This window comes from Dendrobates tinctorius, unplaced genomic scaffold, assembly GCF_039654945.1.
Source record: "Dendrobates tinctorius isolate UK_male_01 unplaced genomic scaffold, ASM3965494v1 ptg000020l, whole genome shotgun sequence".
Classification (NCBI taxonomy): domain Eukaryota; kingdom Metazoa; phylum Chordata; class Amphibia; order Anura; family Dendrobatidae; genus Dendrobates; species Dendrobates tinctorius.
In genome coordinates this window covers 12,694,142-12,718,116 of record NW_027361688.1, presented here as the reverse complement: position 1 = coordinate 12,718,116, position 23,975 = coordinate 12,694,142, and the positions used below count along the sequence as shown (strand labels likewise).

At 46.5% G+C, this 23,975-nt stretch overlaps 1 protein-coding gene across 2 annotated transcripts in view; it reads left to right on the top strand.

The window, feature by feature from the left end:
* The window catches only part of PARVG (parvin gamma), a 63,874-nt gene continuing 39,899 nt past the window's right edge, over positions 1–23,975 (top strand). The window contains exons 1-4 of one of the 2 annotated variants that reach the window (XM_073567687.1): positions 1–144; positions 10,618–10,683; positions 10,871–10,935; positions 23,418–23,520. In XM_073567687.1, coding sequence (XP_073423788.1) covers positions 10,623–10,683; positions 10,871–10,935; positions 23,418–23,520 — 229 coding nt within the window. In that variant the 5' untranslated portion in view covers positions 1–144; positions 10,618–10,622. The remainder of the gene's footprint in view (positions 145–10,617; positions 10,684–10,870; positions 10,936–23,417; positions 23,521–23,975) is intronic. The other variant, XM_073567688.1, reaches the window with a different exon arrangement.

Here is a 23,975-nt window from a genome sequence, read left to right as displayed (position 1 = left end):
TGACGGCCTGCAGCTTTTATTCGGGTCACATTTGTATTTCCTAGACATTGCAGATGTATATTAGCAGTTTGGTCTCCGGCGTGGACGTGGCAGCTGCTTAAAGATTTCGACCTGAGATTGATATAGAAGTTTTGGGCTGGTGAGGTAAGACATTCGGACAAAGGTTTATCCAAGAATAGACTGATGATAACTTAAAGGCAGTGGCAAGATCTGGACATGGGCCTCCCACCACCTATGCTGATCAGATACAGTCATATGTAAAAGTTTGGGCACCCCTATTAATGTTAACCTTTTTTCTTTATAACAATTTTGGTTTTTGCAACAGCTATTTCAGTTTCATATATCTAATAACTGATGGACTCAGTTATATTTCTGGATTCAAATGAGGTTTATTGCACTAACAGAAAATGTGCAATCTGCATTTAAACAAAATTTGACCGGTGCAAAATTATGGGCACCCTTATCATTTTCTTGATTTGAACACTCCTAACTACTTTTTATTGACTTTCTGAAGCACTAAATTGGTTTTGTAACCTCATTGAGCTTTGAACTTCATAGCCAGGTGTATCAAATCATGAGAAAAGGTATTTAAGGTGGCCACTTGCAAGTAGTTCTCCTATTTGATTCTCCTATGAAGAGTGGCATCATGGGCTCCTCAAAACAACTCTCAAATGATCTGAAAACAAAGATTATTCAACATAGCTTTTCAGGGGAAGGATACAAAAAGTTGTCTCTGAGATTTAACCTGTCAGTTTCCACTGTGAGGAACATAGTAAGGAAATGGAAGAACACAGGTACAATTCTTGTTAAGCCCAGAAGTGGCAGGCCAAGAAAAATATCAGAAAGGCAGAGAAGAAGAATGGTGAGAACAGTCAAGGACAATCCACAGACCACCTCCAAAGACCGGCAGCCTCATCTTACTGCAGATGGTGTCACTGTGCATCGGTCAACAATACAGCGCACTTTGCACAAGGAGAAGCTGTATGGGAGAGTGATGCGAAAGAAGCCGTTTCTGCAAGCACGCCACAAACAGAGTCGCCTGAGGTATGCAAAAGCACATTAGGACAAGCCAGTTACATTTTGGAAGAAGGTCCTGTGGACTGATGAAACAAAGATTGAGTTGTTTGGTCATACAAAAAGGCGTTATGCATGGAGGCTAAAAAAAACAGCATTCCAAGAAAAACACTTGCTACCCACAGTAAAATTTGGTGGAGGTTCCATCATGCTTTGGGGCCAATGCCGGCACTGGGAATCCTGTTAAAGTTGAGGGTCGCATGGATTCAACTCAGTATCAGCAGATTCTTGACAATAATGTGCAAGAATCAGTGACGAAGTTGAAGTTACGCAGGGGATGGATATTTCAGCAAGACAATCATCTAAAACACCGCTCCAAATCTACTCAGGCATTCATGCAGAGGTGTTGTGAGTTCATTTTCCCCTTCACTACTGAGGCCCGATGAACTCCCTCTTCTGGTAAAGAAAGGTAGTGAGCTGATTATCAAACACCTGAGCCTAATGATGATGACTGGCTGAGTGGAGTTACTGACTGGATATAAGGCCGCCGACGCCCTTCTGCCCTGCGGGTGATTTCTCTGTGGGATCCTTGGAGACCAGTCTGAATTCCTGCTCTTCTAAAGCTAAGTTTTCTGCTCGGCTTTTTGCATTTGTGCTTTGACTTTGTTTTGCTTTGTTTTTCTGGATTTCTGCCATTCCCTGCTGGGGTGAGCTGAATTCCTTTAGCTCTGTCTTCTGAAAATACCTGAGTGCTGATTTAGTTTTTGAAGCCTAGCTGCTTCAGGGTCTTTTTCCATATCAGCTTGTTGGCTTATGTTTTTGATAGGGTTTTGGCAGATTGCAGACAGCAACCTTCCTTTCCTGTTCTGTTTAGTTAGCTTGGGCCCCATCGTTTGCTCAGCCTATCTTTCTATCTGTGTGAGTGTTTTTTCATCTTGCTTCACCGTCATTATATGTTGGGGGCTGTCTTTTACTTTGGGGTCTGCTCTAGGGCAGTTTAGATTTCCTTTTCTGTCTTTAGGCTATTTAGCTCTCCGGCTGTGATCAAGGGGTCTAGGGCACCGTAGGAACCCACCACAGCTACTGCTAGTTGTGTTGATAGGTTCAGGGGTCTGCAATCTGATAGTTGCCAACTTCTCTGGTTTTCTGGACGTAGCTTCTATTTTTGTGTCTGCCTCCTAGGGTGACTCAATCATAACACAGAGGAACAATTACCATGTTCTGGAATGGCCATCCCAGTCCCCAGACCTGAATATCATTGAACATCTGTGGGATGATTTGAAGCGGGCTGTCCATGCTCGGCGACCATCAAACTTAACTGAACTGGAATTGTTTTGTAAACAAGAATGGTCACAAATACCTTCATCCAGGATCCAGGAACTCATTAATAGCTACAGGAAGCAACTAGAGGCTGTTATTTTTGCAAAAGGAGGATCTACGAAATATTAATGTCACTTTTATGTTGAGGTGCCCATACTTTTGCACCGGTCAAATTTTGTTTAAAAGCAGATTGCACATTTTCTGTTAGTACAATAAACCTCATTTGAATCCAGAAATATAACTTAGTCCATCAGTTATTAGATATATGAAACTGAAATAGCTGTTGCAAAAACCAAAATTGTTATAAAGAAAAAAGGATAACATTAATAGGGGTGCCCAAACGTTAACATATGACTGTATATGGACCGTTATAGTGTTCTAAATCCTATAAGGACATACACGTTGCACCCCCTCCCCAATTATGTAGTAATGCCCCCCATTTTGTCTCCATCCTGATATTATATAATATAATATTTTGTGTGTGTGTGTATATATATATATATATATAATATATATATGTCCTCCTTTCTGGTATGTCCCCCATCCTGGGTGCATCCTGATGTTTCCCATCCTGGTATACTCTATATATGTCCCTCATCCAGGGCACATCTGTCTGTCACTCTGTGATTGTACTTGATTTGGGAAAGGTACCTCTGATGGTGAGGAGGTTTGGGCCACGTACCTTACTGTTATCCCCTAAGCGGTCCCCTCCCTCAGGAGGCCTGAGACAGAAATGCTAGTGTCTAAACACGTAAGAAAACAGATAACAAAAGCAGCTAACATACAAAACATTCACCAAAGGTAGAGAGGTATATAGGGAAGGGTAGGAATGAGCAAAACAAATGGGAATAGTACAAAGAGGAAAGTATACACCCAAAAACAACATACAACAATCTCTAGCAGCAAAAAACGTTCTCCAACTCAGCACAGTAACTCCAGGGAACCAGGAAGTAAACTTTCACTGTCGAGGAAGAGAAGGTCTGGCCAGATTTTTATAGAAAGAAGAAATGACCAGGTCAGGAGCAGCTGTGAGATGGATCTGCATGTTTCCAATCAGCATAGAAAGGGTCGTTAACCTCTTCAGCACCAAAGGAAAAAAATCTACGTAATATGGGACAGGAAACACACAGGCTAAATGGAAGACCTGCGATTCACACTACTTAATGATTTTCTAACCTCATATCTCTCAGGAGGACGTGACAACATCCTGGTATATTTGCCCTTATTCTGGGCCCCATCCTTTTGTATATACATCCCACATGCTGGTTCTTTAATGCATAAAAAGATAAACAATTATAATCCCCTCGCATCCACTCCCCCGCCGCACTGCATCTTCTGACTGACGTCAGCAACTGGATCGCATGACGTGACTACCATGCACCCTTAGTCACGTGCATGCCAATGTCAGCTACTGGCTTCTGGCTGGCATGATGTATTGCAATGCACAGACCTGGCGGGTCGCACATATAGTTGAAGTTTGCGCTGGTGTCGGCGGGTCCTCCACCCTCTGCAACCGCGATCGTTATGCACCTTCTAAAAAGGGTTGCTCACTGCCCTAAAGAGAGGTCATTTCTTCCATTGAGGACCTTTTATATGTTAGCCAGAGTGAAGAGTGCTCTTAAAGAGTGTATCTTGCTATGGAAGACCCTACATGATTGTGTATTACACACACACAGTCCTTTGATTTCAATAGTGCAGTGTAATACCTCTTCTGACCTGTGGCAGTGCTGTAGAAGAATGAAACACTTGCTACCAGGTTCTTCTGTGAATTATAGGTGATCGCTATGAGTCTACTTTTTTTTTCTCTGTCAAAAAGTGATTTCGAAAAGTTGAGAACTCCTTTTAATGTGCTCCTTTTGGTAAGAGAAAGGGGCTTACTAGTTAAAGAACTTTCTATCATGTATTTTTAGCTTTGTGTGTTATCTAATAGTGTTAATTCAAGAGGGGTTGTCTGCTGGACAGCTATCCGAGTAGTACTCATAGTCAAAAGGCCATGGCAGACATGATGAATTTAGGGCCCAAGCAGTTATGAATGAGTCACCGGAGAAGGAAAAAGCAAAAATGCAAGCTAGGTCCAGAAAACCGGAGAGGTTGGTAGCTAGCGGATTGCAGACCCCTGATCCTATTCACAGCAACTAACAGTAGCCATGAAGCGTGCCTACGGTGGTCCTAGACACCTCTTCACAGCCGGAGAGCTAAATAAGCCTAAAGAAAGAAAGGGGAAATCTAAACTGCCCCAGAGCAGACCCCAAAGCAATAGACAGCCCCCAACATGTACTGTCGGTGAAAACAGATGAAAACACAAACACAGACAGAAAGACAGGCAGAGCAAACGATGGGGCCCAACTATCTAGATAGGAAAGGGCAGAAAAGATGTTGGCTGCAATCCGCAAAAACCCTACCAAAAATGTCCCAACACGTCTGATAGGAAAAACGGCCCTGAAGTCACTAGATTTCAAAATCCCTATATCAGCACTCCGATATATTCTGAAGACAGATCAAAAGAGATTTAACCGATCAGGGACAAAAATGGAAATTCAGCAAAGCCCCAGCCGGTGCTGGCTGAACACAAAACTAAGCAAATCATATAAAATCTCATGGAACAGTAACAGAGCAAAACTTAGCTTTAGAAGACAGGAACCGAACTGGAGGCCAGAGCTCAGAGCAGAGAAATCACCAGCAACCCTACAGGGCGTCGGCTGCCTTATATCCACTCAGAGATTCCGGATGTCCAATCGCAATCCACCTGTTCAGGTGACAGGTCTCTCCCATCCAAATCAGCTTCACGACCTCCCTTCACCAGCAGAGGGAGTTCATTGGACATCAAAGGTGAACGAGAAACTGAGCTCACAACAGTACCTCCCCCTTGAGGAGGGGTCACCGAACCCTCATCGACGCCACCAGGCCGATCAGGATGGGCCCGATGAAAAGTACGAACCAATCTTTCGGCATGAATATCGGATGCAGAGACCCAAGAATTATCCTCCTGGCCATAACCTTTCCACTTAACCAAATACTGGAGTCTCCGTCTAGCCAGACGAGAATCCAGTATCTTCTCAACCTCATATTTCACATTACCTTCAACCAATACAGGGTCAGGAGGTGCCACCACAGGAACTACTGGCTCAACAAATCTCTTCAACAGAGACTTATGAAACATGTTATGGATCTTAAATGTAACAGGAAGAGCCAATCGAAAAGAGACCGGATTAAGAATCTCCAAAATCTTGTAAGGTCCAATAAATCTAGGTTTAAACTTTGGAGAAGCCACCTTCATAGAGATATTCTTTGATGACAACCAAACCATATCACCCACCTTAAACCAGGGACCAATGGTCCTATGCCGGTTGGAAAACTGCTGGGCCTTTTCCTGGGAGAGAGACAACTTATCCACCACTTGGTCCCAAATCTGGTGCATTCTCTCCACCACAGTGTCAACACCTGGGCAGGCAGAAGACTCCACCTGCCCTGAAGAGAATCGAGGATGAAACCCAAAGTAACAAAAGAAAGGTGACATCAAAGTGGCAGAACTAGCTCTATTATTTAAAGCAAATTAGGCCAAGGGCAAAAATGAGACCCAATCATCCTGATCAGCAGAGATAAAACATCTCAAATAAGACTCCAAAGTCTAGTTTGTTCTCTCCGTCTGCCCATTGGTCTGAGGGTGAAACGCAGAGGAGAAGGACAACTGAATTCCCAGCTTGGAACAAAAAGTCCTCCAAAATCTAGAGACAAACTGAACTCCTCTGTCAGATACAATGTTCTCAGGAATCCCATGCAAGCGAACCACCTGTTGCAAAAACAAGGGCACCAACTCTGAGGAAGATGGCAACTTAGGGAGTGGTACAAGATGGACCATCTTAGAGAATCTATCACAAATCACCCAGATAACAGTCATTCTCTGAGAGACAGGCAGATCAGAAATAAAATCCATTGAAATAAGGGTCCATGGCCTCCTGGGCACTGGCAAAGGCATCAACAACCCACTAGAGCGAGAACAAGGTTTAGACCGGGAGCAAGTCCCACAGGACTACACAAAATTCCTGACATCACGAGACAAGGCGGGCCACCAAAAAGACCGACTCACCAAATCTCTAGTACCAAAAATACCTGGATGACCAGCCAATGCGGAGCAATGAACTTCAGACATTACTCTCTTCCTCCACTGGTCAGGAACATACAATTTTCCAATGGGACAACACTCAGGTTTGTCCTCCTGAAATTCTTCCAGAGCACGTCTCAAATCGGGTGAGATGGCAGAAAGAACTACCCCCTCACCTAAGATGGTAGCAGGCTTGGTCACAATAGGAGAATCAGTAAAGAAACTCCTAGAGAGGGAGTCTGCCTTGACATTCTTAGTGCCCGGAAGAAAAGAGACCACAAAATCAAAACGTGTGAAAAACAAGGCCCACCTAGCCTGTCTAGGATTCAAGCGTTTGGCCGACTCAAGGTAAATCAAATTCTTGTGGTCAGTGAGGACCACGACTTGATGTCTAGCTCCCTCCAACCAATGTCTCCACTCCTCAAATGCCCATTTCATGGCTAACAGTTCCCGATTCCCCACATCATAGTTGCGTTCAGATGGGGAGAACTTTCGGGAAAAGAAAGCACAGGGATTCATTTTAGATGTTACCGGATCTTTTTGGGACAAAACAGCTCCTGCACCAATCTCAGAAGCGTCCACCTCTACCTGAAACGGGAGTGAGACATCAGGTTGCCGCAAAACCGGAGCAGAAGTGAACCTCCGCTTCAGCTCCTGAAAGGAAGAAACAGCCTCCGGAGACCAATTCAGCACATCAGCACCCTTCTTAGTCAAATCAGTCAATGGTTTGGCAATACCAGAAAAATTAGCTATAAATTTACGATAAAAATTAGCAAAACCCAAAACCTTCTTGGGGGGCTTCAAAGAAGTGGGCTGAACCCAATCATAAATGGCCTGTACCTTGGCCGGGTCCATTTCAATAGTTGACTGAGACAAAATAAATCCCAAAAATGAAATCTTCTGTACACCAAAAATGCATTTCGATCCCTTAACATACAGGGAATTTTCCCTCAAAATCCGGAACACAGTCTGAACATGTTCCACATGAGAATCCCAATCCTTGGAGAAGATCAAAATATCATCCAGATAGATAATCAAAAATTTATCCACAAAGTCCCGGAAAATATAATTCATGAAGCACTGGAAGACAGAAGGGGCATTAGTGAGCCCAAAAGGCATCACCAGGTACTCAAAATGTCCCTCCGGAGTATTAAACGCCATCTTCCATTCATCCCCATGCTTAATGCGAATAAGATTATACGCCCCCCTGAGGTGAAGCTTGGTAAACCAGCAAGCACCTTTAACTCTGGAAAATAGATCAGAAATCAGGGGTAACGGATACTGATATTTAACAGTAATTTTGTTGAGGGAACGATAGTCAATACAAGGCCTTAATGAACCATCTTTCTTGGCCACGAAAAAAAAAAACAGCACCCAAGGATGAAGAGAATGGTTTAATATGACCCTTCTCCAACGACTCCTTAATATAGGATCGCATAGCCTTGTGCTCGGGTACAGATAAATTGAAAAGCCGACCCTTGGGAAATTTACACCCAGGGCTCAGCTCAATTGCACAGTCATAACTCCTATGAGGAGGCAAAGACGCAGACTCATTCTCACTAAATACATCATAAAAATCAGCCAAATAGTCAGGAACATCATGCGACTGGGGAGAGGTGGAGAAAACAGGAGCATCACTAAGGGCACACCGACAACCCCAACTCACCACAGACACAGATTTCCAATCCAAAACTGGATTATGGATTTGCAACCAGGGAAACCCCAGAACAATGGTATCATGCAAATTATGCAACACCAAAAATCTGCAATTTTCTTGATGGTCTGGGGCGACCCGCATTACCACCTGGGTCCAAAACTGAGGTTTATTCTTCGCCAAAGGAGTAGCATCAATACCCCTCAAAGGGATAGGCGTCCACAGAGGTGTCATAGGAAATCCACAACGTTTAGCAAAATCCAAGTCCATCAGGTCCAGAGCCGCTACTGAATCCACAAAAGCCTTAGCGGAAAATGTGGACAGGGAGCAGATCAGAGTAATTGCCAGAAGAAACTTAGGTTGTACACCACCCACAGCAAATGTGTGTGCAAAACGTTTCTCTCGTTTCGGGCAGACAGAAATAATATGAGAGGCATCTCCACAGAAAAAACACAGCTTATTACGCCTTCTAAACTCCTGACGTTGCGCCCTAGACAAAACTTTATCACATTGCATAGGTTCAGACATTTGTTCAACAGGTGGCGACATTTCTTGTGTAATTTTACGTTCATGTAAACGCCGATCAACCTGAATGGCTAATGACATAGAATTGTCAAGACCAGAGGGAACCAGAAATCCCACCATAGTATCTTTTACGGTTTCTGACAAACCCTTCCGAAAAAGAGCTGCCAAGGCACCATCATTCCAGGTAGTAAGGACCGCCCACTTTCGGAATTTTTGACAGTACAACTCTGCAGAATTCTGACCCTGGCTCAATGCCAACAGGGCTTTTTCAGCTTGATCAATAGCATTAGGTTCATCATACAACAACCCCAAGGCTTGAAAAAAATGCATCCACATTAGTTAGAATAGGATCATCAGGTGTCAAAGAAAACGCCCAATCCTGGGGGTCGCCGCACAGAAAAGAGATGACAATTTTAACCTGCTGCGCAGAGCTCCCCGATGAGCTAGGCTTCAAGGCAAGAAATAATTTATAATTATTCTTAAAATTCAAAAATTTAGACCGATCCCCAAAAAACACATCAGGAGTAGGGATCTTTGGTTCAGCAGAATGTGAATGAGCAAGATAGGCGGAAATTCCCCGCACTTCAGCAGTGAGCTGCTCCACACGATCAGACAATTGCTTAATCTCCATTAAGAAAAAATTCCTCCTACTGCCCCAGAGAAAAAGAGGAAAAAATATACATAAAAAAAAAAAATTCTGACACTCTTTTTTTTTTTTTTCAATTCTTTCCTGCAATTGAGTACCGTAGAATCTGCGGTATGGCTGGTGATTCTGTTATGAATGAGTCACCGGAGGAGGAAAAAACAAAAATGCAAGCTAAGTCCAGAAAACCGGAGAGGTTGGTAGCTAGCGGATTGCAGACCCCTGATCCTATTCACAACAACTAACAGTAGTCGTGGAGCGTGCCTACGGTGGTCCTAGACGCCTCTTCACAGCCGGAGAGCTAAATAAGCCTAAAGAAAGAAAGGGGAAATCTAAAATGCCCCAGAGCAGACCCCAAAGCAATAGACAGCCCCCAACATGTATTGTCGGTGAAAACAGATGAAAACACAAACACAGACAGAAAGACAGGCAGAGCAAATGATGGGGCCCAACTAACTAGATAGGAAAGGACAGAAAAGATGCTGGCTGCAATCCGCAAAAACCCTACCAAAAATGTCCCAACACGTCTGATAGGAAAAACGGCCCTGAAGTCACTAGACTTCAAAATCCCTATATCAGCACTCCGATATATTCTGAAGACAGAGCAAAAGAGATTTAACCGATCAGGGACAAAAATGGAAATTCAGCAAAGCCCCAGCCGGGGCTGGCTGAACACAAAACTAAGCAAATCAGACAAAATCTCATGGAACAATAACAGAGCAAAACTTAGCTTTAGAAGACAGGAACTGAACTGGAGGCCAGAGCTCAGAGCAGAGAAATCACCAGCAACCCTACAGGGCGTCGGCTGCCTTATATCCACTCAGAGATTCCGGATGTCCAATTGCAATCCACCTGTTCAGGTGACAGGTCTCTCCCATCCAAATCAGCTTCACGACCTCCCTTCACCAGCAGAGGGAGTTCATCGGACATCAAAGGTGAACGAGAAAATGAGCTCACAACACCAAGCACAGTATAAATTGACCAGTACATCACAGGGCTCTGTCACTTTCTATTCCCTGTACACTACAGCCACATTTTTGTACTCTACCACTTTGGGGCCCCATTGCTCAAAAGAGCTTCATCCATCTTTTATATCCCATGTTGCTGACTCCCCATAACCGTATTTCTCCCCTCACGCAGAACCCCTCAAAATTTGTGCTTCCTCTTAACCGTCCAGCCCGGAACGGAATGGGTGAGTAAAAGGTCTGGATTTCCTATTGACACTCTCTGAGCCGAAAACTTGGCTAATTGGGCCACTGATTCTAAAGGTTGCACACATTTTTAATATATGACCCCTTTCAAATGTGGCTTAAAAAGGATTGCAGTAGAGATGATTCTAACAGATTCTTTTTTCTATAGACCAAATGGACTCAGTAAATCAGTATGGAAGCTCTCAGGAAACTATTTTTGATGAAGCACCCATAGGTAATATTTAAAGGGCACCCATCACTGTTTTATGAATCACAGTCGGTTTTAATTTATGATGGAAAATTTTGGCAAGTGCTTATTAGTTTGTGTAATGGAACCTTTTAGTAAACTGAGCCTAGATCTACTTTGGAAGATATGTTGATCACCGTGTATATACAGTCATTAAAATGTTATCTTCGTGCAGGTGAAGTGCGAAAGATTTTGCAGCCCACCTCCGAGAATGATGCAAAGCTTCAGGGGCTGAAGATGGTAGGTTGTGTATTTTATTTATGTGTTGCGTATGTATATTATATATTCAGTATTTACATCACAGCTTATGCGATATTTTGCATACTTGGGATATTTAAGCCCCTCCCCACTACTGTGTAAAATCAACTACAAAATACATAGATCTGCCCACTTTTGGGTGGGATTTATTTAAGCTCCACCCCTATTGAAATAACGTTTATTTCAGAGAACCACTAAAGAGGAGCAGTGGATTATTGAACTTAGTTGTTACCCCACCCTATTGGTTGGACCAGGGGGTGTATGTATGCTATTACAGTGAGTGTTGGAAGAAGCAAGGCAGAGGCCACTTCCAGGAGACTGAAGTTAAGTTGGTACAGCTTGATCCACAAAGTCTAAAATTGGCCATAATCTTGAGATTCGATCACTGAGGCTCCAGAGATCCTGAGATTGAGGTTCTGCAGCCCAGTCCTGAATGCAGTATAGGAGTGCATCCTCAATCTATGCTCCATTCATTGTCTGCGGGCGTAACGGAGAAAGCCAAATGCTGTACTGAGCTTTTTTCGGAAGTACCTGTCACGTGACCCATCCTGTGTGACGCGACCCGCAGGCCGGTAACTAAAACAACAAGACGCGGCACGTGATACTGTCCTGTGTGACACGGCCCGCAGGCCGGTAACTAAAACAACAAGACAAGGGGAAGGGAAAACAGTTACAACGGTGGGGCCTGCGATAGGGAAAGGGGACGTGGAGACCTCCTGCACTCCCCTGAGTAAGTGTCCCTAACGCTCCTAGCGTTCCCTATGCCGGTTCCGCACCGGGCGCCGATCAGGAACCTGTCGCCCTAGCACACCCTACACCTATCCCTTGCTAGGGAGCTAGGTGGTGCAGGCACTGACCCCACCGCTGTACTAATACACACTAAGGAAAAACACAAACAGGGAAACACCACTTAGCTTTACTCTGTTGCACTTGCTCCTGGCAACAGAGTCCACCACCAGAATGCAGCTCTCCTCCTGAATCGCTGCCACCAAGCTCTGTCAGAGCTACAAGGAAATCCCCTATGACTCCTTCCACATTAGGGCTAAGACAGTGCTGCAAGGAACGCTCTCCAGCTCCTTCCTCCACCAAGGATGGTTGAAATGAACACTATCACCAACAGTGATTGCCACACCTGTGACTCTCTTATAGCAGAGCCAGCAATCACACCTGCATTATAATCATGTGCACTTAACTAAAGAAACTAGAGTGCAATGACGCTCACCAGCACCGGGGGCAAACTTAGAACAAACGACACCACAGTATAATCATCCTAATGGCCACGGGGGGCAAAAACCAAACCTAAGCACAGCTTAGGGAAAAAAAGGTTACCTGTGCTTTTTATCAGTCCTGATCCAGTATGGATCATGACAGTACCCTCCCCTTAATGAGGGGCCTCTGGACCCTCAAGACCGCTCCCCATCAGGGAACCACCGACAGCGGGGACGCCCAGACCCAGAGTTCACCCCAGCAACTACCTGCATGTCAGGTTGATGAGAAACGAGCCCGCTGGTATTGGCAATGTATGTTCTGGAGGCAACACACATCTCTGAAGCGCTGACCTGGGGAACGGGTTGTGTATGTGTATGTTTGGTATGCGCTGGTAACACTCCACAACACACTTCCAGTGGATGTTTTTTGGTGGCCACCCATACACGCTCGTTCACACACAGGTCCGGACCTGAATGTTTATTGCCACTCGTTCATTTGTCACCACTTGGAGAACTCTTTCTGGGATTGACAACAGAGGCGTCCCCCTGTGTCACCACACTCACAACCCCGCATCTCACCAAGGAGTACACCACCCTCCAACCCCTTCCACCACGAGGTCTGCGCCTCCCAGGGTTGGCCAATGGCGAGGGTTGAGACTTGCCCCTACTCTCCTGCAGCACATCTGATACCCTCACCGGAGAGGAAGGGGTCCATTGAAGAGAGACGGCAGAGACAGTAGTTCCTAGGCAGCAGCCCTCACACGAGTGCCCCCAGCTGACCACTTCTCTCGCCCGCCAATCTATTACCGGGTTCTGTCTTTTCAGCAAAGGGAGGCCTAAAACAATAGGTACTGTAGTGTTGTGATGTCGGCGATAAAGAATTCAGAGACGTACGCTGATGTGCTGGTGCTTGGCTGCACAGGCCGTGCTTTTCTTTATTCCTTACTTCCTCCTTCCTCTCTACTCCCCTCCCCCCGACTCCTCCTCTCCCCTACATCACTGTTACTAGGCAAAGAATGCAAACAAGGGCAACAGCCCACAAACAACAGGAGATGTGACAACATCACACCTCTTCTTTTCTCACAACAAAAAAAAAACTGAAACATTTGAAGAATATTGTCGTTCAAACATTAAGTCTCACTGCAGAACATAGTCTGTAAGGTGGGCAGGTGGTCTTCGATAGGTCCTAGTCGGATAGCGGTGAGACAGCCCATCACCAGATGAGCCCTGAGTATCCCCGGAGACATCCCCTGTTAGGCTTACGGCATCTCCAGTCTCTGGCAGGAAGTCGTCGCTCTCCGCTTCCTCAATAGGCGTGGTTTTTGGGACGTGGCCCCGGAGTTTTTTAAAGTGGGACACATTTCGTGTGACCTGACGACTTTGATTCCGGGCAGTAACCATGGTGCCCTTAACGTCTATAACTTGAAAGGGTTCCGGATAGTACGGTGACGCAAACTTGCTAGTCGCTTTTAACCTTTGTGCCAGGACCCAATCGCCCACCTGTATTGCCGGCTGTCTGCCTCGATGGTTGCGCTTATCTGCGTACCGTTTCATCTTTTCCTTTGATATGGAGTCATTAATAGAAATCGGGGTCTGGACGGAGATTGCTGGAATGCTTGGAAGTTTGACCCGTAAGGGCCTGTTGAACAGTGCCATTGCAGGTGGTATTCCCGTTGTAGAGTGGGGTGTAGCCCTGTACTGTCTGAGGAATGCGTTCAACTCTTGCTGTAAGTCCTTGTGCTCCATGGTAGCAATCCTTAGGGTCTTGTTGAGCGATTGCATGAATCGTTCGACTTCTCCGTTGGCCTGAGGCCAGCAAGGAGTTATTTTGCGGTGTGTGAAACCCAGGTAGGTTGCGAAGGACTGAAAGTCTGTGCTATTAAAAGGCGGTCCATTGTCAGATTTCACAATCTCAGGTATGCCATATGCCGAGAAGATCTTGTCTAATTTTGGTAAAACAGCCTTGGCCGAGGTTGTAGAAACATGTTCGGTGACTGGAAACCTTGAAAAGTCATCCATGATCACCAGCAGATAGGAGCTATCTGGTAGACTGCAGAAATCGATGCTAACAGCTATCCATGGGCCGGCTGGCAGGGGTGTCATTTGTAATGGTGCACGTCTATGGGCAACTGTAGTGGCTTGGCACGGTATGCATGTTTCAACGAGTGCCTCTACCTTTTTGTCAAGTCCGGGAAACCACACTTTCTCCCGAAGTAGCTGCTTCGTTTTCACGACCCCTTGATGAGCTTCATGCGCCAGATCCAGTACCCTGCTCTGAAGTTTCTGAGGTATCACCAGGCGATTATCTCTTAAGAGCATATTTGAGTCTGATACTGATAGTGAATGTCTCGCGTTAAAGAAAACCTCCAGGTACCCAGCCTGATCAGGAGGGTGAAGGCGGGCCTCAGCGAGAAAACTGCTCCAGTTCTTGGACCGAACCGTCTCTATCACAAATTGAAGTTGGTGATCGGCATCCAGCGCTTGCTTAATTTCCTGTATGGTCATAGCTTTCGGTACCGAATGGGCGACGACAAAGTTGACATGCTCCTCCGCCAGAATCGTTGCGGGGATGTCGCCTGTGGTGGGCTGTGGTGCTGGGTCTCTCGAGAAATAGTCTGCGGGATTTCCAGCTCCCGCCTCATATCTCAACTGGAGATGATAGTTCTGTAAGCGGAGCAACCAGCGTTCAAGACGCGGGGGAGGCTTTGACGAGGGCTTATTGAAAATTGGAACGAGTGGCTTGTGGTCAGTTATCACTGTGAATTGATGTCCAAAAAGGTATAAATGGAAATGAAGGCACCCCCACACAACTGCCAGGGCTTCTCTCTCAGTTTGTGAATATCGCTGCTCTGTGTCCGTTAGTGTCTTGCTGGCATATGAGATTGTGGATATGTCGCCTGCGCTAGACACTTGTGTGAGAATTGCCCCTAGGCCTACTGGACTAGCATCCACCAGTAGCTGTGTGGGTTTTGACGGGTCAAAATAGGCCATGACAGTGTCGCTGGTTAGGTTGGTTTTCAATGCGTCAAAAGCTGCTTGCTGCTCAGTACCCCATGTCCACGGAGAGTCTTTCTTTGTGAGCTTTCACAGAGGTTCAGAAACAGTGGCTAGGTCAGGTATAAATCGCCCACAGTATGTGACCAGTCCTAGGAAGCTGCGAACATCTGACACATTTTGCGGTGGGCTAGCCGATTTTATGGCCGCCACTTTCTGTGGGTCAGCTGAAACTCCTTGTTCAGAAAAGATGTATCCAAAAAAAGTTAATGATTTTTGGTTAAATTCACATTTTGACGGATTGACAGTGAGATTGCAGGCTTGGAGTCTTTGAAACACTTGTTCTAGGCGATTGTCATGTTTCTCTTGGGTTGTGCCATAAATGAGAATATCATCACTGACGTTGAGGACTCCTGCGATGCCAGACAGAACCTGGCTGACGATATTCTGAAAAATTTCTGCGGCCGATGAGATGCCAAAGTTCAAACTCTTAAATCTGCGCAGGCCCACATGCGTGCTAAAAGTTGTAATGTACCTGGAGTCTGGATGCAATTCAAGTTGATGATAGCCCGAGTTTAGGTCAATTTTTGAAAATACCTTCGCACCATTCAGGTCTGCGAGAATGTCATCAATAGTGGGCGTGATGTGCCTTTCTCTTTGGATCGCCCGATTGGCGTGGCGCATATCCACACATAGTCGGATTTTACCTGGCTGCTTCGGTTTAGGTGCAACAACGATTGGTGAAACCCAGGGGGTCGGGCCTTCAATGCGTTCGACGACATCGGACGCCTCCAGGTCTTGCAGTTCTTGCTCCACAAGCTTGCGGACATGGAATGGAATGCGCCTGTGGGGCTGAATAGAGGGCTGTACTGACGGATCTATGTGCAATTTTATTTGAACATCCTTTAGCTTACCTAGGCCTTTAAAGAGATTTGGGTACTTCTGCATAATGTGGTGGGCCGAAGGACCTGTAATGCTGTTGACAAGGTTCACAAGGCCCAGAGATATTGCACTGGTACAGCTGAGAAGAGTGTCCGCAGAGCATTCTACCACATAAAAGGTGTCAGTGATGGACTTTCCTTCAGCTGCAACTTCTGACTGAAATTTTCCGCACAGGGGCAGTGCAGCTGCTGAGCCATAAGTTAAAATCTTTATATTAGTACTTTGTAGAGTAGGTTTGTTTAGGAGCTGGTTGTAGACAGTATGACTGATGACGTTGACTGATGCCCCCGTGTCTACCAGGGCTTCTATTGGATTGCCATTCACTAGGATTACTCGTTTTGGATTAGTAACTGCGTGCACAGTATTAGATCCCTCTTCCGTCACGGAGAATAAATAGGTGCTGTGGGACTCGTCATTAATCTGCAGTGTTTGGATCTTCGGTGGCCTAGGTTGTGCGGTGGCATGAGGAGATTGTGGCTTGGATCTACACACCTTTGCAAAATGATTTTGCTTTCCGCAATTATGACAAGTTCCTCCCTTTGCTGGGCAGACATCCTGGTGAGGATACGATCCACCGCAGTTGTAACATGTGGCTGCCTGCGTGCGAGGCACATTTGGTTTCTGTGTAAGCTTTGCTATAGAAGATGTCGCGTCTGGCTCATGCTCGATGTTCTCTATCAGTTTAGCTTGTTTGTCTGCAGCATCATTTATACGCGCTGTATCTAGCAACTTCGCTAACGTCATGGTGGGGTCTCTGAGTGCTTGTCTCCTTAACTTGGAGGAAATATATCCTTGTACGATCTGCATCTGGATTTCTTTGTCTACTTCCGCAAATTCACAGTGCGCTGCAAGGTGTCGTAGCCGGACATGATACTCAGCCATGCTTTCTGTTGGCGACTGCTTTGACTGCCTGAACTTAAAAATTTCAAATGCCGGATTTCTGTGAGGGGAGAAGTGCTTGCTTAACGCAGCTTTGCTGAGCTCATAGTCCTTGTCCTCCCCTGTATTCGGCAGAGTAGTGAATATATCGTAAACCTGCTCCCCTGCGTAGTGTAACAGCATGGCTTTTTTTCGGGTATCATCAGAGACATTCATGGCTTGCAGAAATATCTCGAATCGCTTTAGCCATTTATCCCAAGATACTGCCAGGTTTGCTTGGGACTGATGCACATCAAAAGCAGGAAATGCGGGTAGACAAGCCATAGTGAGTGCTGATAGCCTTGTAGACTGTTCGTGGGACTGAAATACCTGTGGCTGATGAATGAACGCTTCCTCGTCGCCAGTTGTAGTGTCGTGATGTCGGCGATAAAGAATTCAGAGACGTACGCTGATGTGCTGGTGCTTGGCTGCACAGGCCGTGCTTTTTTTTATTCCTTACTTCCTCCTTCCTCTCTACGCCCCTCCCCCCGACTCCTCCTTTCCCCTACATCACTATTACTAGGCAAAGAATGCAAACAAGGGCAACAGCCCACAAACAACAGGAGATGTGACAACATCACAGGTACTGGCATTCCCTCCAAGACGTAGCATGACAAGGACTCCTCATGATGTCCTATATGCAGATGGATATTCTCTACGACTTGGGTCAAGCTCCCTGGCTCAGTGGAACAGAGTTCATGGCCTGGACGCTTATAGGCTGAGCTAGCATCCTACACCTCAGACCATGAGTCTGGACAAAGCGAGCATCCACCAGACTGACTCCTGCTCCTCTGTCCACAAGCACCGGTATCACCTCCGGTACCCCGCCAGCCAAGACCTCTGCTGACATGGTACCTTGGGAGGGCAAAATGGAGGAAATGTATACTCCCTGGTCGCCTCCCTCCAAGCGACCAGAGGAATGCGGCTTCTCAGATGGCACAGATAATTTGGCGCGCAATGGGCAAGCCTTCAGGACATGACCAGTCTGCCCACAGTACAAACATGCCGACACCACTCCCGAACCGTAGGCAGCTCCGAATACAAACTTGCTCCTCCTACTTGCATAGGTTCGACAGGAGACTTGGCATGAACTGGGAAGGCTCTCATAAAATGGCCAGGCTTCCCACAGGAAAAGCATACCCCCCACCACGACGAGCCGCAGATACCCCCCTTTTTGTATCAACAACACCGGGCTGTCTGGGTTCCTCCGTCCACACTGGTGGGTCCTCCTCCCTAGCGAGGACATCAGGGGGCACTTTTTGTATATGTCTTTCCCTAAGGCGTCTATCCACCCAGATGGCAAGGGACATGGCTGCCTCCAGCGACCTGGGGGCGGCGTACTGCACCAGAGTATCCTGCAACTTTGGAGACAAACCTTGCACAAATTGACTCCTAAGTGCAGGGTCATTCCACTGAGTATCAGTGGCCCATCTCCTAAACTCTGAGCAGTACTCCTCAGCGACCCGGGCTCCCTGTTTACACCTTTGGATTCGGGATTCTGCCAGGGCGACGCCATCAGGATCCCCATACACAAGCGCCAAAGCCGCAAAGAACTTGTCCACGGACTCTAAAGATGGAGAATCGTCCGGTAGGGAGAAGGCCCAGGATTGGGGATCACCTTTAAGAAGGGACATAATGATTACCACCCGTTGCTCTTCACTCCCTGATGAACGAGGGCGCAGCCTTAAATACAATTTACAGGCTTGTTGAAACACCAAGAATTGATCTCTCCCTCCAGAAAATCTGTCAGGGAGGGATATCTTGGGTTCTGGCTGAGCCTGTCTCTGAACCAAGCCCCCAAAACCCACCAACTGCTGCAGTTGCTGCACCAACTCACCGCGCAGCCCCCTAATCTCATCAGTAAGAGTCTGCAGCATTTGGGCAAAGGTCTGAACTGGGTCCATGGCTCAGCAGAAAAAAAAGTTGTGGTTGGTGATAATGTCACGTGACCCGTCCTGTGTGACGCGACCCGCAGGCCGGTAACTAAAACAACAAGACGCGGCACGTGATACTATCCTGTGTGACACGGCCCGCAAGGATGGTTGAAATGAACACTATCACCAACAGTGATTGCCACACCTGTGACTCTTTTATAGCAGAGCCCGCTATCACACCTGCATTATAATCATGTGCACTTAACTAAAGAAACTAGAGTGCAATGACGCTCACCACCAAACTTAGAACAAACGACACCACAGTGCAATCATCCTAATGGCCACGGGGGGCAAAAACCAAACCTAAGCACAGCTTAGGGAAAAAAAAAGGTTACCTGTGCTTTTTATCAGTCCTGATCCAGCATGGATCATGACAGTATCGTTGACAATGAATGGGGCGAAAGTTGAGCACTCGCATCTAAGCTTGAGCCTCAATCTCAGGATCTCTGGATCCTCAGCAATCATCAAGTGATCAGCTGTTCTATTGATGGGGGACATCTTGTTTTTTTTTAGGAAGCCCTTTAACCTCTGCACATAGGTTCGACGTTTACTCCTTTGTTACCCATATAGCTTTTCCCAGGATAGACAGTCGGACAATTGATAGCGGACTGGGCTGAAGAAGTAGTTGGGACAAATCCAGGTTGTCACCAGGCAGGGTTACACCTATAGTACCCATTATATCCTTGTGGCACAATCCATGAACGGCAAACTTGTGTACCATTTCTATATTACATTTAACTGCCTAGCCATTTTCTTAGGTGTATGGGGGATGGCTTTTTGGCTTTATTAGGAGCCTTGTGTACAATTTGTCATGTGTTATGACTTTTAATTGTTTTTATATTGGTGTTGTCTATGGTTGTCTAATAAAATTTATTACACTTTTTTGGTGATCCCTGCTTTTCTTTGGTCAGTAGCTTTTCTACTTCTATACAGTATATGTTCTTTGCTGAGTGCAGGAGGATCCCAATATTTCATTTGGTGGTGCCCTTCTTTGTTCTATTATTAAAATTGTGGTCTACCACATGGATGCACCAAACCATGTGACTGCAGGTCCATCATATAATTCCACAGGTACGCCGTATATTCATTCAGGGTCTGTGATAAAGATGTGATTCCGCACAACGCCTTCGGTTTGCAACTTCTGCACAATTGCGAGGCTTAAAAACCATGTTATAATCTACGTCTCATTATCCAGACTTCTGTTCTGTGGTTTAATCAGAATTTGGACAACGTGGATAATAAGAAATGAAAATGTAAATAAATCTGGGAATTTTAAGAAGTGATTGATCTTTCATCTTCATGACGGTGGGGAATGAAAACGCGATTCCTTCAATGTGACCTTCCGTCCATTCAATGTGACCTTCCGCCCTTTTAATGTGGCCTTCCTCCCCTTCAATGCGACCTTCCGCCCCTTCAATGTGACCTTCCGCCCCTTCAATGTGGCCTTCCGCCACATCAATGTGGCCTTCCTCCCCTTCAATGTGACCTTCATCCCCTTCAATGTGGCCTTCCGCCCCTTCAATGTGACCTTCATCCCCTTCAATGTGGCCTTCTGCCCCTTCAATGTGGCCTTCTGCCCCTTCAATGTGACCTTCCTCCCCTTCAGTGTGGCCTTCCGCCCCTTCAATGTGGCCTTCCGCCCCTTCAATGTGACCTTCCGCCTCTTCAATGTGGCCTTCCGCCCCTTCAATGTGGCCTTCCTCCCCTTCAATGTGACCTTCCGCCCCTTCAAAGGTTACATTCCTCCCCTTCAATGTGGCCTTCCGCCCCTTCAATGTGACCTTCCTCCCCTTCAATCTGACCTTCCCCCCTTCAGTGTGGCCTTCCGCCCCTTCAGTGTGGCCTTCCGCCCCTTCAATGCGGCCTTCCGCCCCTTCAATGCGGCCTTCTGCCACTTCAATGAGGCCTTCCACCCCTTCAATGTGGCCTTCCGCCCCTTCAATGTGACCTTCCTCCCCTTCAATATGACCTTCCCCCCCTTCAATGTGGCCTTCCGCCCCTTCAATGTGACCTTCCTCCCCTTCAATGTGGCCTTCCTCCCCTTTAATGTGACCTCCGCCCCTTCAATGTGGCCTTCCGCCCCTTCAATGTGACCTTCCTCCCCTTCAATGTGACCTTCCTCCCCTTCAATGTGGCCTTCCCCCCTTCAATGTGGCCTTCCGCCCCTTTAATGTGACCTTCCTCCCCTTCAATGTGGCCTTCCTCCCCTTTAATGTGACCTCCGCCCCTTCAATGTGACCTTCCTCCCCTTCAATGTGACCTTCCCCCCCTTCAATGTGGCCTTCCGCCCCTTCAATGTGACCTTCCTCCCCTTCAATGTGGCCTTCCTCCCCTTTAATGTGACCTTCCGCCCCTTCAATGTGGCCTTCCGCCCCTTCAATGTGACCTTCCTCTCCTTCAATGTGGCTTTCGGCCCCTTCAATGTGACCTTCCTCCCCTTCAATGTGACCTCCCCCCCTTCAATGTGGCCTTCCGCCCCTTCAATGTGACCTTCCTCCCCTTCAATGTGGCCTTCCTCCCCTTTAATGTGACCTTCCTCCCCTTCAATGTGACCTTCCGCCCCTTCAATGTGACCTTCCGCCCCTTCAATGTGGCCTTCCGCCCCTTCAATGTGACCTTCCGCCCCTTCAATGTGGCCTTCCGCCCCTTCAATATGACCTTCCTCCCCTTTAATGTGGCCTTCTGCCCCTTCAATGTGACCTTCCGCCCCTTCAATGTGATCTTCCGCCCCTTCAATGTGGCCTTCCGCCCCTTCAATGTGGCCTTCCGCCCCTTCAATGTGACCTTCCGCCCCTTCAATGTGGCCTTCCGCCCCTTCAATATGACCTTCCTCCCCTTTAATGTGGCCTTCTGCCCCTTCAATGTGGCCTTCCGCCCCTTCACTGTGACCTTCCGCCCCTTCAATGTGGCCTTCCTCCCCTTCAATGTGACCTTCCGCCCCTTCAATGTGGCATTCCACCCCTTCAATGTGGCCTTCCGCCCCTTCAATGTTACCTTCCTGCCCTTCAATGTGGCCTTCCGCCCCTTCACTGTGACCTTCCGCCCCTTCAATGTGGCCTTCCTCCCCTTCAATGTGACCTTCCGCCCCTTCAATGTGGCATTCCACCCCTTCAATGTGGCCTTCCGCCCCTTCAATGTTACCTTCCTGCCCTTCAATGTGACCTTCCTCCCCTTCAATGTGGCCTTCCGCCCCTTCAGTGTGGCCTTCCGCCCCTTCAATGCGGCCTTCCGCCCCTTCAGTGTGGCCTTCCGCCCCTTCAGTGTGGCCTTCCTCCCCTTCAGTGTCGTCTTCCTCCCCTTCAATGTGACCTTCCTCCCCTTCAATATGGCCTTCCTCCCCTTTAATGTGACCTTCCGCCCCTTCAATGTGGCCTTCCTCCCCTTCAATGTGGCCTTCCGCCCCTTCAATGTGACCTTCCTCCCCTTCAATGTGACCTTCCGCCCCTTCAGTGTGGCCTTCCGCCCCTTCAGTGTGGCCTTCCGCCCCTTCAGTGTGGCCTTCCGCCTCTTCAGTGTGACCTTCCGCCCCTTCAGTGCGACCTTCCGCCCCATTCAATAGTTGGGGTTGTCATGTTTCTTCCGCAGCCAAACATTTCATTACCGTGCATCAGAGACAAATTTCATCCTTACAAATTTTCAGTCTTGGAAAATTTTATCGACCTGCAAGTGGTGGAGACATGAGGAACTGTTTCATAAAAGTGAATAAAGCGATGGTCACATATTCCCATTAATGCTGTATACCCACAGAGACATGGTGGTCCCAATTGTGGAGGTCACTGAAGGTCCCAGTAGTTGTACTCTCACTGCTCATACACTTATCACCTATCCTGTGATTAAATGGTAAATGTTATTCACTGGATAAACTCATTGAAGATGACCCATCAGTTGAAATAAATATGTATTTTTTTTTACTCTGTGTAAATGCCGCTGTTCTCCTGAATTCGGTGATGTTTTTCTTTTGTTCCTGTGCCTTTCCGTTCCCGAGATATGGCCCCTTCTTTCCTGTATAGAAATCTAGTATTTTAAGGCTAGTGGGCGTCATCTTGAGGAGCACGTCTAGTTGGCTAAAAATGAATAAATTTGCATACAGGGAAAATGAGGCCATATCTCAGCAACGGAAAGGCGCAGAATCAAAAGAAAAACAGCGTCGGAATCGGGAGAACAGCAGCATTTGCACTGAATAAAATAAAATTAGATTTTTATGGTTAGCGAAAGACCCCTTTAAATGATATATGTCTGCAGTCGCCATTAGGGAACTTTCACTTCATAAGAATGTATAGTCTGAAAGCAGTAAAAATATATTCTCCAGCCCCAAACTTTGCAGAAGATGTGTCCTATTCTGCCAATAATTTTGGAGACTTTCTGGCAAAGTAGACAACTGTTATATACGTAGATGTTATGCAGTGTGGCGGGTCTGAAGATCACTCTGCTCATTGACCTATATTGACTTTCTTCTTCTACATGTCAGTTCCTGATCGACTGGATCAACAATGAGTTACAGCAGGAACATATCGTGGTGAAGAGCCTGGAAGAGGACCTCTTTGATGGTTTAATTATTCATCACCTATTGCGTAAGATATTTTTATACCGCCTTATTGTCTGCCAGCGATCAAGTGCCCAAGCTGTTGATATAGATTAAATGAAGGAGTTGGCCGTGATTACGATTTTCAAGTTGTTTACCATGTAGAATGCTAAGTACGCTCGCTATGTGTCAAACACAATCTACGAGAAGCTTTTTCTTAGAGCGAAAGCTTCATTTTTAATTTTACCGTCTATCTGGCGCCTTGGAAGATATTTTTTTTTTTGCTGAGATTTTAACTCCTCTCTCTCCCTTACACTTTATATAATCCTCACGCACTAAGGACCCGATTCATTAAGGTTGCATTTTTTTTTTTTTATATTTTTTGCCTTTTTTTTTACTCCAGATTCTTCAAAATTGCACACTTGCTTGAAGAAACTTGCGAAAAATAAAAGAAAAATGCTCTTTATTTTTGCCTGTTATCTTGCTTTACGCCTTTTTTGAGCA